At 36.2% G+C, this 13,126-nt stretch overlaps 1 protein-coding gene across 1 annotated transcript in view; it reads left to right on the top strand.

The window, feature by feature from the left end:
* Positions 1-5,534: 5,534 nt before the first annotated feature.
* LOC102100014 (sodium channel protein type 5 subunit alpha-like) overlaps positions 5,535-13,126 on the top strand; it is a 35,810-nt gene continuing 28,218 nt past the window's right edge. Inside the window, exons 1-4 of the mRNA XM_088058954.1 lie at positions 5,535-5,607; positions 10,380-10,688; positions 12,044-12,162; positions 12,680-12,769. Coding sequence (XP_087915080.1) covers positions 10,419-10,688; positions 12,044-12,162; positions 12,680-12,769 — 479 coding nt within the window. The 5' untranslated portion in view covers positions 5,535-5,607; positions 10,380-10,418. The remainder of the gene's footprint in view (positions 5,608-10,379; positions 10,689-12,043; positions 12,163-12,679; positions 12,770-13,126) is intronic.

Below are 13,126 nucleotides of genomic sequence, written 5' to 3'. Positions count from 1 at the left end.
CTTGACATGGTCCCCCACAGCATCCTCCTCTCTGAACTGGAGAGAGATGGATTCAGTGGGTGGAGTGTTTGGTGAATAAGGAATTGTTGTGGTTTCACCCCATCCAAAGCCCCTCAGAGCCATTCGTTTATTTGCTCCCCCACCAGTGGGATCAGGGAGAGAATCAGAAGGGTAAAAGCTGGAAAACTTGTGGGTTGAGTTAAAGACAGTCTAATAGAGAAAGAAAAAGCCATGCACACAAGCAAGGAAAACCAAAGCATTAATTCCCTGCTTCCAGTTGGGTGGGTGTTCAGCCATCTCCAAGAGAGAAGGACCCCCATCATGTGGAACAGTGACTTGGAAAGACAAATGCTGATGTTCCCCCCTTCATCCTTCTTCCCTCCACTTTTTCCCAGGCATGGTCTGGAGTATCCCTTTGGTAAGTTTGGGTCATCTGTCCTGGCTGTGTCTCCTCCCAACCTCCCCTGCAGCCCCTGCCTCCTCTGCCAGTGTGGCAGTAGGAAAAGCGGGCTCTGTGTAAGCCTTGCACAGCAATAACAAAAATACCTCCGTATTAGTTTTTTTACAAGTTGCATTCTTGACATGTTGAAGTTTAGACTTTAATCATACAGGGAGGTACAGTTGGAAATAGGTGTGAAACCAAATATCTCAACCTTTGCTAGGGCTCTTGGTGTTTCTCATTTCATGGTTGTATTTGGAGGCCCATTCAATAAAAGGTGAGACTTCATAAACTGTGTTAACGAGACTGCATCAGAAATGCTGGAAGTCTTTCATAGATTGTAACAGCAGTATTTTGCTCCTAGCATCTGACTCTGGAGAAATGTAAAATGTTTCAAAAATACTGTTTTTCAGAACACTAAGAAGAAACAGATGGAATAACTTGAACTTCAGACACGGAGATCATTTTCAGACTTCAGTGTACATTAGGTCATTAGGCAGAAAGCTACTTTGTGTAACAGTGCATTTAATGTGTACTTACCATAAAAGCTATTTCCTGCTGTTCTGTAAAGTCAATTAGCTATTTACCAAATACCAAATTTCATGTCTGTCGATTTCTTATTTCATTGTGCAGCATGAAAAAAGGGAAATGGCAATCATGCAAATTACTGTCTTGATAAATACAGCATATCTCTTACACTCTTGGATTCTTTCCTAAGAGAGATGGAGTTGCATATTTTGTTTATCTCACAGATAATTTGTAGATTTTGTATATTACTTTCTCTGTGTATTGTTTTGGTTTTACTGTATAATATTTTGTTATTCTCTGTTCCAAGTGTAACAAAGCAGATGTATTTCTGCATTTCCCCACCCTTTTTTTTTTTTTTTTTTTTTTTTTCCTGAATTCCCCTATTACTTTTGTTCTTGTTCTGGGGTTATGATATTTTATAAGACATTCCTGGAATCTTGTCTGCATCTTGAAATTAGTCATCTTCAAAATTAAGGGGAATCCTGAGGCTTCTGGCCAGCAGCTGAATTAGTTCAGCCCACCAAGGATGCATTTGGGTTTGCATTGTAATAAATGTGTGTGCATTACTTAGAGATGACTCTTAATGTGATATTCCAGAGGTTATACTGCTTCCCAAATTGTGGGCACTGCACTCCCTGTATGCCAGTTTACAGACAGGAAGGAGAATTGCAAATTTTCTGAAGTTGCAGTTGGAATAAACAGAAAACTCTTCAAATAATTTTCATTGCCAAGTGTCTCCAATGCAAATCCTTGAATTACCAAGGAGTTTGAAATTTTATTGCTGAGCAGTGAAGTACCTTTTTAACATGAATTTGTAAGAAATATCATTTATGAGCTGTTAGGATCAGAGTTAGTAGCTGTTACACTGCTCAAGATCTGTGTTATAATGAATTATTGCCCTACAAAATTCTGCTGTGAATTCCTTGTGTACATAAAGCAAGGCAGGGATGCAAAATCAAAGGTCTGCTGATACTATCAGACAATAATGCTTTTGAGTATTTGAGAAGGCCACAAGTGCTCACAAGTTGTTTCAGTAGAAAATTGTCCATCCTGTTAAATACTGGTGCCATTTTACTGGTCTACATTTGACTACTTTTAACTTCAACTTGAAGAGCCATCCCGTATCAAAGGTCTCATTCATCTGCAAGTCTTTATGATTTTCTGTTGAGAAATTCTGTCTGTCATGCAGTTACTTGTTCAGGTTTGCAACATTTAAAAGTTCCTCCTCATTAATGGAACTTTCTGATTTTTACCTCTAAAGTTACTTGGAAAACTTTTTCCTTGCATATTGTAAGAAGGCAAAAATAACATCTGATTTTTGTTAATAAAAGCTTTTTGCTGTGATTATGATTTGTATTTATTTTCATTATGCCCAGAAGAGACAACCTCTATTCCTATGGTGCAGCTATCTTTAACAAAACTCAAAATCTCCCTGTGCTCCCTCTGACATGATTTCCATTCCCTGCTCTCCAGAGTCTGAGATTTTGCTTTCAGGAGAGTATTTTTGTGACTGTGTTCATACTTTGCTGTTATGTGCACAGCTGAATTTTCTGTGCTTTGTGGGGTTTTCTGAGTGAAAAGTGATTTGCATTTGCTGATTCTAATGGAGGATCATTGGCATCGCTGCGTTTGTCTCAGACTCACTTGTGGTTGGTGCTGGCTAATGGACAGTGAACCATAACCATAACCTCTGTAATTAACAGTCGTGATTTGTCTCTTTGAGAATCTTGACCTAAATTAAAACACTCAAAAAGACACTTTATATCAAATTCAATGGCATTCTTTGTCAATGGATGACATGATCTAGTTATGGATTGTATGATTTTGTTTTGCAGGAGCCATTTCTTGAAAATATGAAATATCTTTCTCAGACTCAAATAATTTTCCTTCCAACTGTTGTGGCCAAAGTTTCTGGATGTTTTTAGCCTACAAGTAAAGTGGTGTTGATTTTTATATTAAATTTTTGATAAATGCATTTATTTTTTCTCTGTAAAACACTTCTTTCCTCAAAATTTCTGTGCTTGTATGAATCATATAAAGAGAATGTTGGAGAGCTCAGTACACAAATTTCAGGATTAGATTTACAGATACATCAACTGATGGCAATGACTTGTTTTTTTGAAATTCTTGTTCCATTCCCTCTTATATCCATCTGGGATCTTGTGTCCAGCTTGTAATTTTAGCCAGTTTGAGACCCAATCTTAATAATACAGATGCATCTTGGAGGGTAATGTAGTAAGAAAGAGATTTTTGATGATCTCAGTCATTTCAGGTGTCCTACAGCAGGGGTTCCTGTTCGGTGAGTTGTTGAGGGGAAGTCTCAGACAGGAAAAGGAGGTAAATCGTGCTGAATTTGTTAGGATCTTAAATAACTGTCCCATTCCTGTAAATGAGAAAAATAGGAAGAGACACCTTGCCTGAACCCTTATCCCTCTGAAACAGGGGCACGGGTGGTGTGTTGGGTGTCCCACTGAACAGGAGACACATTTCTGGGATTGTACCATGGAACATTTCTCAGTAGGTGGAAGCTAGTGGAGGAGGTGGCTGGATGGAATCTGAGGATCACACAGTGTACATGAATTGTTAGATGCCTTGATATCTTTTATGACTGCATTTCTGATCTATAATTTAAAGTGGCAACTGATGTTTAAAGTTATGGCACAGTTACAAGATACATTTAATTATGCAAAAATCTGTTTTTTTCAGCTCTTGACATCTGTACACTCTTAGTCATTAAACTAATGGTGGTGTGCTAATGCTACCAACAAGAAATATTTGTCTTGTGTTCTGGCAATAAAAAGGAAAAAGAAAAGTACTGTATTTTGCAGTTAATGGAGGAAACAGATCCACGTCAAGAGCATGGTGAATAAATTAACAGTAATTTCTGTAATGAATTTAATTTTAGTAATTTATATAATGAACATTATCTTTTTGTTGTTAAACATCAGCTTTTTTATTTCCCTCCTCCTATTTCCATGGGAATAATGAATGAAAAAGGGAAGAAGGCGGAGTTGTTACTCTCAGGCTGGTTTTCTGCCCTCTCCCCACTGTAAGAAACTGCCTTCCTAATGGCAGAAAGGAAATTTTCCACTGTAGCGCAAGTAATTGTCTAAGTGTTTTGTGGTTAGCTGCAAGTCCTGAACTGCTGAAGATAATAAAAACTTATTCTCTGAGCTCTCGCTTTTTGGATTTTAAACATTACAGTGTACAGTAGGAGTGCAATTCTTTTTGCTGTGTTGAGGTCTGTGTTTATCCCCTGTGCCCCATTTTTCACAGGGACAGATGGATGGAGAAGATACAGCAGAATAAATACGTGCAGGTAGGGATCTTTATTGCATTTAGTGGTATTATCTAGTACAGCATTGTAAATGTAGCAGTTATAGTGCCTTTATAGAGTAATGCTTGAGTGATCTTTAAAATTCTGCTCTCTTAATTGAACTTGTCTTGAGAACATAATCTTGCTTTCTAGAAAAATAACTTACACTGGAACTTAAAATGTCCTGTTGCTTCTTGCACCACCAGAACACTTAGAGTTTTATTTCTTTTAAAACCATCTGCAGTTGTATCTATGCAGAAGTATGTTTAATCACTGTTTCTTTGTGTGCATTAGTGCTGTCTGGCTTTTAAGGACAGTGTAGTTACTTCAGTAGAATTATTCTAGCAAAATCCAGAGTAACTCTCTTATCATCAGGAAGGATGATAAGGAAGATTTATATTCTACTTAATAAAGAAAAGAAATTTCAATCAGTAATGGGTTCTGTTGATGTAATTAAGAGAAATAACTGTACTTAGCATTAGGGCTCCCCATGAATGTGGGTGTGTGTTAGTGTCCGATACCTGTTGCTAGCAGGCTTTATAAATCACTTTTTTTAAAAAAATAAATATAAGTAATTTCAGATATGAGGATAAATGCTGTTATTTTCATTTTGCTCAAACAAGGTTTGTATGTTTAATGGAGGTTATGGCATGTGATATTGAATTTGGGCTCTGGTCTGGTGTATAACAGATAGCTTATTTAAATTTCAGATTTTGTCTCTGAAAGATATAATGAACATATGTCAGATCCTGGGAATAATAAAAAGCGGAAATTAACAAATGAAAAAATAGTAATATATACTCTAATTTCTAACTAAAAGCCTTTAATGAAAGGAAAAATTTGTGCCAATATTTAATGCATGTCAGCATGGTTAAAAGCTTGGAATGAAATATGAAATATGAAACCTTTTTCTTTCTTACTATTGTACACCTTTAGTTGCAATTGAACAAAAATCCATCTTTGCTTTTAATAAATGTAGCTATGATTTCAGCAGAAAGAAAATCATTGATTAATATTTAGGGAATTATTCTTCAAAAGTATCACCCAAGTACTTTTCCCTTTCTTACAGTGCTGTCGGTGAGAGCACAAAATTTCATTTACTGTTTTCAGAAAAGCAACCAAGCTCCTCCCTCCTTCCCTCCCACAGGCATCCCGCTACAAAGAAAACTTTCTGCATGGGAGCTGGCTCAGGAGAAATGATGTTGTTGGGAATGGAAAGGTGAAGGTGAGAAAACCAAGACTTTCTGTCTCCTTGGAGATAACAGCCAGCCAACATTACCTTCAGAAATCAGTGTGAAGCCTTTTTCATTTTGAAGGGGATATTGTAAGTATTTCATTTTGCTAAATATTTGTATACTATGAGAAAACTCAGTTGCTGATTATCTTAATTTGATCAAAATTTTGGGGATATATATATATAAAAGTGTGTGTGTGTCTTTATATAAATAAAATATGTGCAGACATGTTTCCAAGTATTAGATGTGGTTTTATTTTAGGTACAGGGAACATCTATGTAAGAAAATCTGTCATTAATGTAAGAACACTACATTGCTGTAAACATGTAGCTCTTCCTATAATTTACGTGTCAGCGAAACATTTTACTGAGCATTGATATATTTATCATATTAATTACTATTATTTCTTTTCATATTAATTATTATCATATTAATTGCTGTCTGCTCTGTTTTGTTGTATCATCTCATGCAGAGTATTCCTCAAATTTGCTTTAGTACTATCTAATCTAAGTTACACTGAACTTAACATACTAAAATTTCTTTACCTACACAAGTCTGGAATGTTTTTCTCACAAAAATACTGGTGAGTGATTTTTTTTTAGGATGTTTAAGTAATGCACATTACATAGACTTCTGATTTTGGATGTAATGAGTATATTATATTAATTATATATTATAATATTATATAATATATCCTATAATATCATTACATCATTTAATATTAATATTGTGAATAAATGTCTATTACCTGTGTTAAAAATCAAACCAAACAACACCAAAAAAACCAACAGATGGTAGATATTTATCCAACCCATCCAAACACAAACTTTTCCTTAAGATGGGATGATGAGTGAGAAGTGGAGAGTGAGGGACAAAGTGCTGGCTGGAAGAAATGGCCTTGTATTTTAGAAACAGCAGTAGTCCTCTAAAGTCCAAGCTGTATTTTACTAAGGACTAAAATCTGTTAGATTATTCACCATCACTGACAGTTAAACAGAAGGAAATGGTGATCAGAAACAGAAATTTTTTTCTGCTTATTGAAGCAGAGTAGGTGATAGCAGGAGCTTTTGATAAGATACAGAACAGAAAACAGGGAGTTTCTGTTCTGTTTCATAAGGTGTTGCTTTGAGCTGCTTTTTCACTTTTTTTCTTATTTCATATGAAGAGGTGAACACATCTTTATTCCCTTGGGAAAGACTATACTAAATGCACACTAAAACCAAACTAGCAGTTACTTTACCCTTTATTTTTTTCTAGATCCAGGTGCTCATAGGAAATATTCAATGGGTGGTCCTTGACAGGGGAGTTGATAGAAGTAATTTGGCACTCAGAATTGGTTATAATCCATACGAAAATTAGATTGAAACACAAATAAGGACATTTTTTATATTTATGTTCCTACTAATTTTCCTATTTTGAGAAACATCTCATAAATGCCCCTTACTGACTTTGATAGCATTTTACTGAGCAGTTTTATCAGTTTCAATTCTACTTTTGTGGATTGTTGGATATCTTCTGGTCAATAGTTTAATGGCTATTACCTCGCTGCATTTAAAAAAAACTCTGTGCTTTTAGGGAGCTGAAAAGAGTTCTGAAATTCGTACAAGTGGAGCCAAATCAAAGAGTTGTATATAAGGCTTGAATTTGTATTTTGCTTTTCAATCTAAAATTCTAAATTTTTTAGTTATCATCTCTAGCGATTAGTCATTAACCCAGCAAGAATTTTGTAATTCATGTCTCTGAAACATTTTATTAATATGCTAGTTTTTGGCACTGATTTGCTATTCTAGAAAATTGTCTGAAAACCCTTGTCTTAAGAAATTTTAGAGAAATTTCAGTGGCAAATTGTACTTTCGTAGTGCCCAGTGTCTGTTTCACTTAATAACACTTTGTTCATCCCTTTCTAGTACCTTGCAGGTCATTTGTTCAGTAAATTTCATCAGTATGTCTGGAATTCCTTGGATTTTGACATAAAAATATTTTGTGTCACTTTCGCAGTACCCTTAAGCCATGAAGACTAACCTCAAGCAATGCCTAGCTTTATACACTGAAAGCAATTCCTCTCAAGAGGAAACAAGAAATTTCCACTTTAATTTGAAAGAAAAAGTTGAATTTGGAGGTTTGCTTATGCATCCCTGATCCTGTAGAAAGTGGTACATTAGTAACTGAAGGTACCAGTGCATTTGTCTCTGTTATTCATGGACTGATCTTTACTACAGGACCAGAGATATCAAAATCTGTTGTAGGATTTTCAACTCTTAATTTAGTTTAAATGCAAATTTCTTTCATTTGCTATACTGGAAATTAGCAGATTTAACTGAACTGTAGTCTTGCATCTGCCTCGGCAGCATATTGACATAATGACTTACAAGTTCTTTGTGTTAATTTGTAGTCATACACCCAAGTTTCTTCTCTAGTTTCTAGAATAAATCTCATGTTTAAGCTACTACTAAAAAAACTTTTTCTGCATCTTCGCTCCCAGAATTGGTTACAGGGGAAACTTTTGTGACCCATGCAAAAATTGAAATTATTTCTCAGAATAACACTTTACCTTAGTGTCTTGCCTTAAAACCTCAACTGATTCAGCAGTATATGGTGAGGCAGCTGAGTTTAGCTGAGCTTCAGGAATTCCATGTAGTCACTCTGTCTTTTTAATATCATTTTAGTCCTTTGTATTGGAAGGATTTTTCAGTCACATCTTTTTAGCTTCCTTTTTTCTAACCCGAGTCACAATCTATAAATACTTGGTAGTTAATCAAGGACCAAGTCTGTTGTTCCATGTGAGCACAAGTATATTTCTGGTACAGATCTGCTGGAGAAATCCTCTCATAAATGTCCATCAATGTTTGTCCAATTATTACTTCTGGTCACACTTGCTGAAGGGAATGTGTTGCGTCTTTTTGCTCTTCATCAATGCTTTTGTCTCATTATTTTATTTTATTTTATTTTATTTAGCTCTGAAATCCTTAATACTAAAATGGTGTTTGTATTTGCTAAAACTGTTTTCTTTGCTTCATTTATTTCAGTTGATGTAGCTCCCTAAAAGTTGAGTTTCTCTGTTTTCCTTAAAACCTCTTTTAAGATAAAATTGATCTTCTTAGAATTATTATTTTTTTTTTAAAAAAAAGAACATCTTGGTTTTCAATTTATCTTTTGAGCTTTCAATTGGAAATGGGTGTGTGTGGTTTGGCAAAGTAACAGTTACTTGGTTATATACTTCCATTTTGTTACCATGATAAATGCTGATCTCTGAGTTGCAGTTCCTGATCAGCCCTTAACATGCTTGGCAAGTCCCAGAGGAAGAAGAAAAAAATTCTCCTAAGTCCCACAGACCCCATCAAAATCATTACACAACCATTCTTGATTGCACATTCTTTTAAACATGTCTGCATCTAAAGAGGAGAGCTGTAATTGCAAGAGAGTATTGATTCTCTAACATGATCCACATGTGAGCTCATGAGAAGTAGCGGCACAGCTGGACCTCAGCAATCAAAAATGCAGCGTGTTTTAAAGACTTGGCAGTGACCAAAAGTGTTTATTAAGTGGAAGTAATCAGTTTTGATGTGAGTCACAAAGGACAAATCATTCTGTAATGGGTCAAAATTTTCTTCATCTTCTGCGGATGAGAACTGGTGTCATGTAAATTGCTGTCATCTACAGCAGTGTGGTAAATTTGGGCATTAATAATTGAATACTTACAGTGGTTTGCCTTGTCACCTCAGTGCTTCTCATTGCCACCCTTTCCCTTTGTCAGGGATTTAAGCCTCAAGCAGAATAATTGAAAATGCAACTGGACAAAGCTTTGAGCCGAATTCGGTGCTGGCCTTACTCTGATGAGAAAGGAGGGGATGGATCTGATGATTCTTAGAAGTGGGACATGTGGAACTAAATTCTGCTTTTGGGAAGTACAGAGAAGTGGTAACTGAGGTGCAAGGCTGCTGATACTTTAATCTACAGTGAGAAACAGTTAGATGATTGTCAGAGTTGTGATAGAGATGTGATTTTGACACTTCCAAGCTAGAAAGACAAAGGAAAAAGTATCTCTTCTGTAACCTGAATTGCACAGGGTAGATCCAGATTAAGTAGTTGATCTTGGTCTGTTTTTCATTACTCATTCTTCTAAATCAATGTACTTCTAGTTGGTTTTGCTTTATTTCCTGGGTGCCTCAACACAGCAGGACCAGCTGGTCAGAGGAGGTGATTGTCCTGCTGTGTCCAGTGCTGGTGTGGCCTCATCTGGAGCACTGTGGGCAGGTCTGGGCCCTGCAATTTAGGAAGAATGAGAAGGTCCTTGAGTGTATCCAGAGGAGGGCACCAAAACTGGTGAAAGGGCTGGAAAGAATGCCCTGAGAGGAGCTGCTGAGGGCTTTGGGCTTGTCTTCTTTGGGGAAAAGGAGGCTGAGGGGTGACCTCATGGCTCTCTACAGCTTCCTGAGGAGGGGAGGTAGAGAATAAGCTCTTCTCCCTGGGACCCAGTGACAGGACATATGGGAATGGTCCAAAGCCACACTGCAGGGGGTTTATATTGGACACATGGAAGCATTTCTTTGCCAAAAGGTGGTCAAACACTGGAACAGGCTTTCTAGATGGATGGTTGATGCCCCTGGCTTGTCAGTGTTTAAAAGGCACTTGGGCACTGTCCAAGGGCTTACAATGGTCAGTCCTTAACTGGTCAGGCAGTTGGGCTGAATGGTCATTATAGATTCTTTTCAATTGAAATACTTTATTCATATTCTACTCTATTCTATTTTATTCTATTTTATTCTATTTTGACATGGAGTTTCAGAGAAATAAAACATCATTTATCTAATATTATGTTATTTCTGATATTTTCTAATTGTCAAGAGCTTTCTTTCTTAAGTTACCTCTAGTGCTGGAAACAAACACTAAGAAGAGAAAAATGGATCCCTCGTTTTGGGCATCAGAAACTAACAGATTTCGACGATTCACCCCTGAGTCCCTGGCAGCAATTGAGGAAAGAATTGCCAACAAAAAAAAGGAGCAATTCAAAGTTAAAGGAAAGAATAAGGAGCAAGGAGTTGAAGAAAAACGTAGTCCTCAACTTGACCTGAAAACCTGCAAAAAGTTGCCATCTCTGTATGGGGACATTCCTGCAGAGCTGGTTGGGGAACCCCTGGAGGATTTTGATCCATACTACAGTGATCACAAGGTTAAAACTACCCAAAGCATTTTTTTATTATTATTTTTGCCTGCTGAAATCTTAAGGGATAGTAAAAGCTCTATGCAGAAGTGGCTGGGGTTTGATTGTTCTATAGACAGACCTTTGAACATTACTGGTAACTTCTAGGTGGAGTTCTAAGGTACATTATGGAATGAAGAGGTATTTTAAGTTCCAGTCAAGAATTAAAACTAATTATGAAAGCATGGCATGTGATTGGTATACTTTAATAGTAAATGTGTTCTGGGATTAATGATGCTTTGTTTTCCAGAGCAATTTCTCTGATGCCTGTGGGGCTGAGCTCCCTGTTGTATAAACAGTGCCTGTCCAATAATCAGTCATGCTGGAATTGCAGATGCTTTCACTGAGTTACAAACACTGTACAAATGAAGGGAGACACATTTGAGATATTTCCATTACTTGGTGTAGCAAACCCATGTATTTGCATTGTCTTAAATTAATTTTCTGAAACTTTATGTCTCACTGGCTTTGTTTATTGTTCCATATTTATATTGCACATACTCCATGCTATTCCAAAGTGGATGGTGAGACTGACTATAGCAGAGTATAAAGCAGATAGTCTAGGAATCCCTTCTAAATTAAATACTTAAATTAAATTACTACTGTCAAGGAAGACTTAATCTGAAGACCAGAAGGTTCCAACCAGTCCTAGTTGCTGTTTTAATGTATGCCAGCAAGGTAGTGGAGTGTAAAAATTTTATCAGAGAACATACTTTAGACTTTGGTCTTCCAGATAGATTTATCTCAAAGTAATTAAATTGATACTATTGATGAAGAGGAACTAAGGCTGATTGAGTTGAGAAACTGTGTTTTTCATTCCAGAGATTTAATTTTTACTATATGGCAAAAGTACTGAGCTACATGGATCTTAAGGTAGCTTAGAGGGAATTTGCAGTGTTATGTGACAATACAGAGATATATTAAAATTTTTGCTTTGACCATCTAGGATTTTGGCAGTGCTACACAATGTGTACCTTGTAAATAATCTCTTGTAGCCTATAAATCTGTCCAAGAGTAAGGTATTAAGACCATTGTTCCAGTCCCAGAGTAGTAATGTAATTACTTATGATTACTTGCTCTTCATATTCATTCCCATTATAACTTCTTCCTCTCAGGCAATAATGAACTTCTGCAGAGCTGCTGTCTTTCCTTCAAAATGTGTATAATCAGGTCACAGCTCCAAGCAGGAATAAAGAAAAGCTTTATTCCTACCTGCAGTTAGATATAGCTTTAGATGCAGACTTGAAAAACTGAATATATAATTTTTGCAGAAATTTTTAATTCATTTAAATGTTTCATATATATAAATCCTTTTCTTTTTATAGACTTTTATGGTGATAAGTAAAAGGAGGACTATTTTCCGGTTTACTGCCACACCTGCCTTGTTTATATTTGGTCCTTTTAATCCAGTCAGAAAAACAGCAATTAAAATTCTGATCCATTCATATCCTTTCATTGGTTTCCCTGATTTGAATCTTAAAATATTCTGTGCCATTTCATGTCATTCTGTTCCTCTGTTTCTACTTTTTCTACTTTTATTTGGAATTATTAGTTAGTGGAAATAGGTCTTTTTAGGTGAAAATATCTGAACATGTCAAATGCATTATGTCCCACTAGTGTCCTAACTTCCAAAACTGTCTCCACATGCAAATAATTTATTTTTATATTTAAAACATGTATTTTACCCAGCTGAAAAGGTTTGGTCTTGGTGGGGGATTCTTGGGATGGTCCTGTGTAAGGATGGGAATTGGATTTCAGTGATCCTTGTGGGTCCCTTCCAACTCAGGATAGTTGGTGATTCTGTTATAAGTTTCTTTGGAAAACACATGGAAAGTTCTGAGCATATTCAAATGAAAAATAATTATTTGAATGCTTGTGTGGTTTTTGTGTGTGGAAATCAGCAACTTGCATGAAGTTCATTGTTTATAATGTAGCATTTTTTTCCTTAACTTACTATTCACATTTTTCCTTTGCATTATTACATGTACTGTGTTACTCAATTGTTTGGCTATGACTATCCCTCAGCTTCTTTCAGAAGTCTTCTGGCCTGAGTAAGTACCTCAATGGCCATGTGCTCACTATTTTGCCAAGGATGCTAACATGCAGGACTGAAAAATTGAAATAATGCGGTGATCTAATTCTGGGGCTTGAAAAGTCTCAGATAGACCTCTGAGGAAGGCTGAGGATTGTTATTATAACACACAATCTTTTGTGGAGCTTCAGTGCCTTTTCTTAGAGGCTCTCACCATATGCCCTTTTTTTCCTGTGTTGCTTAATTTTGCCATCTGGTGTAACAGAGGTGGGTGACCCATTTTTCCTTTTGAGGATTAAATCTTTTTGAGAGATTGTGCAGCAGTACTTTAACTTAATATCTCTCATTTTACAGCAATAACCTGAATGTCTGTTAT

Source organism: Pseudopodoces humilis, chromosome 1, assembly GCF_049639895.1.
Source record: "Pseudopodoces humilis isolate 2021_Gansu_Grassland_sample_001 chromosome 1, ASM4963989v1, whole genome shotgun sequence".
Classification (NCBI taxonomy): Eukaryota; Metazoa; Chordata; class Aves; order Passeriformes; family Paridae; genus Pseudopodoces; species Pseudopodoces humilis.
This window is presented reverse-complemented; position numbering and strand designations above follow the sequence as displayed.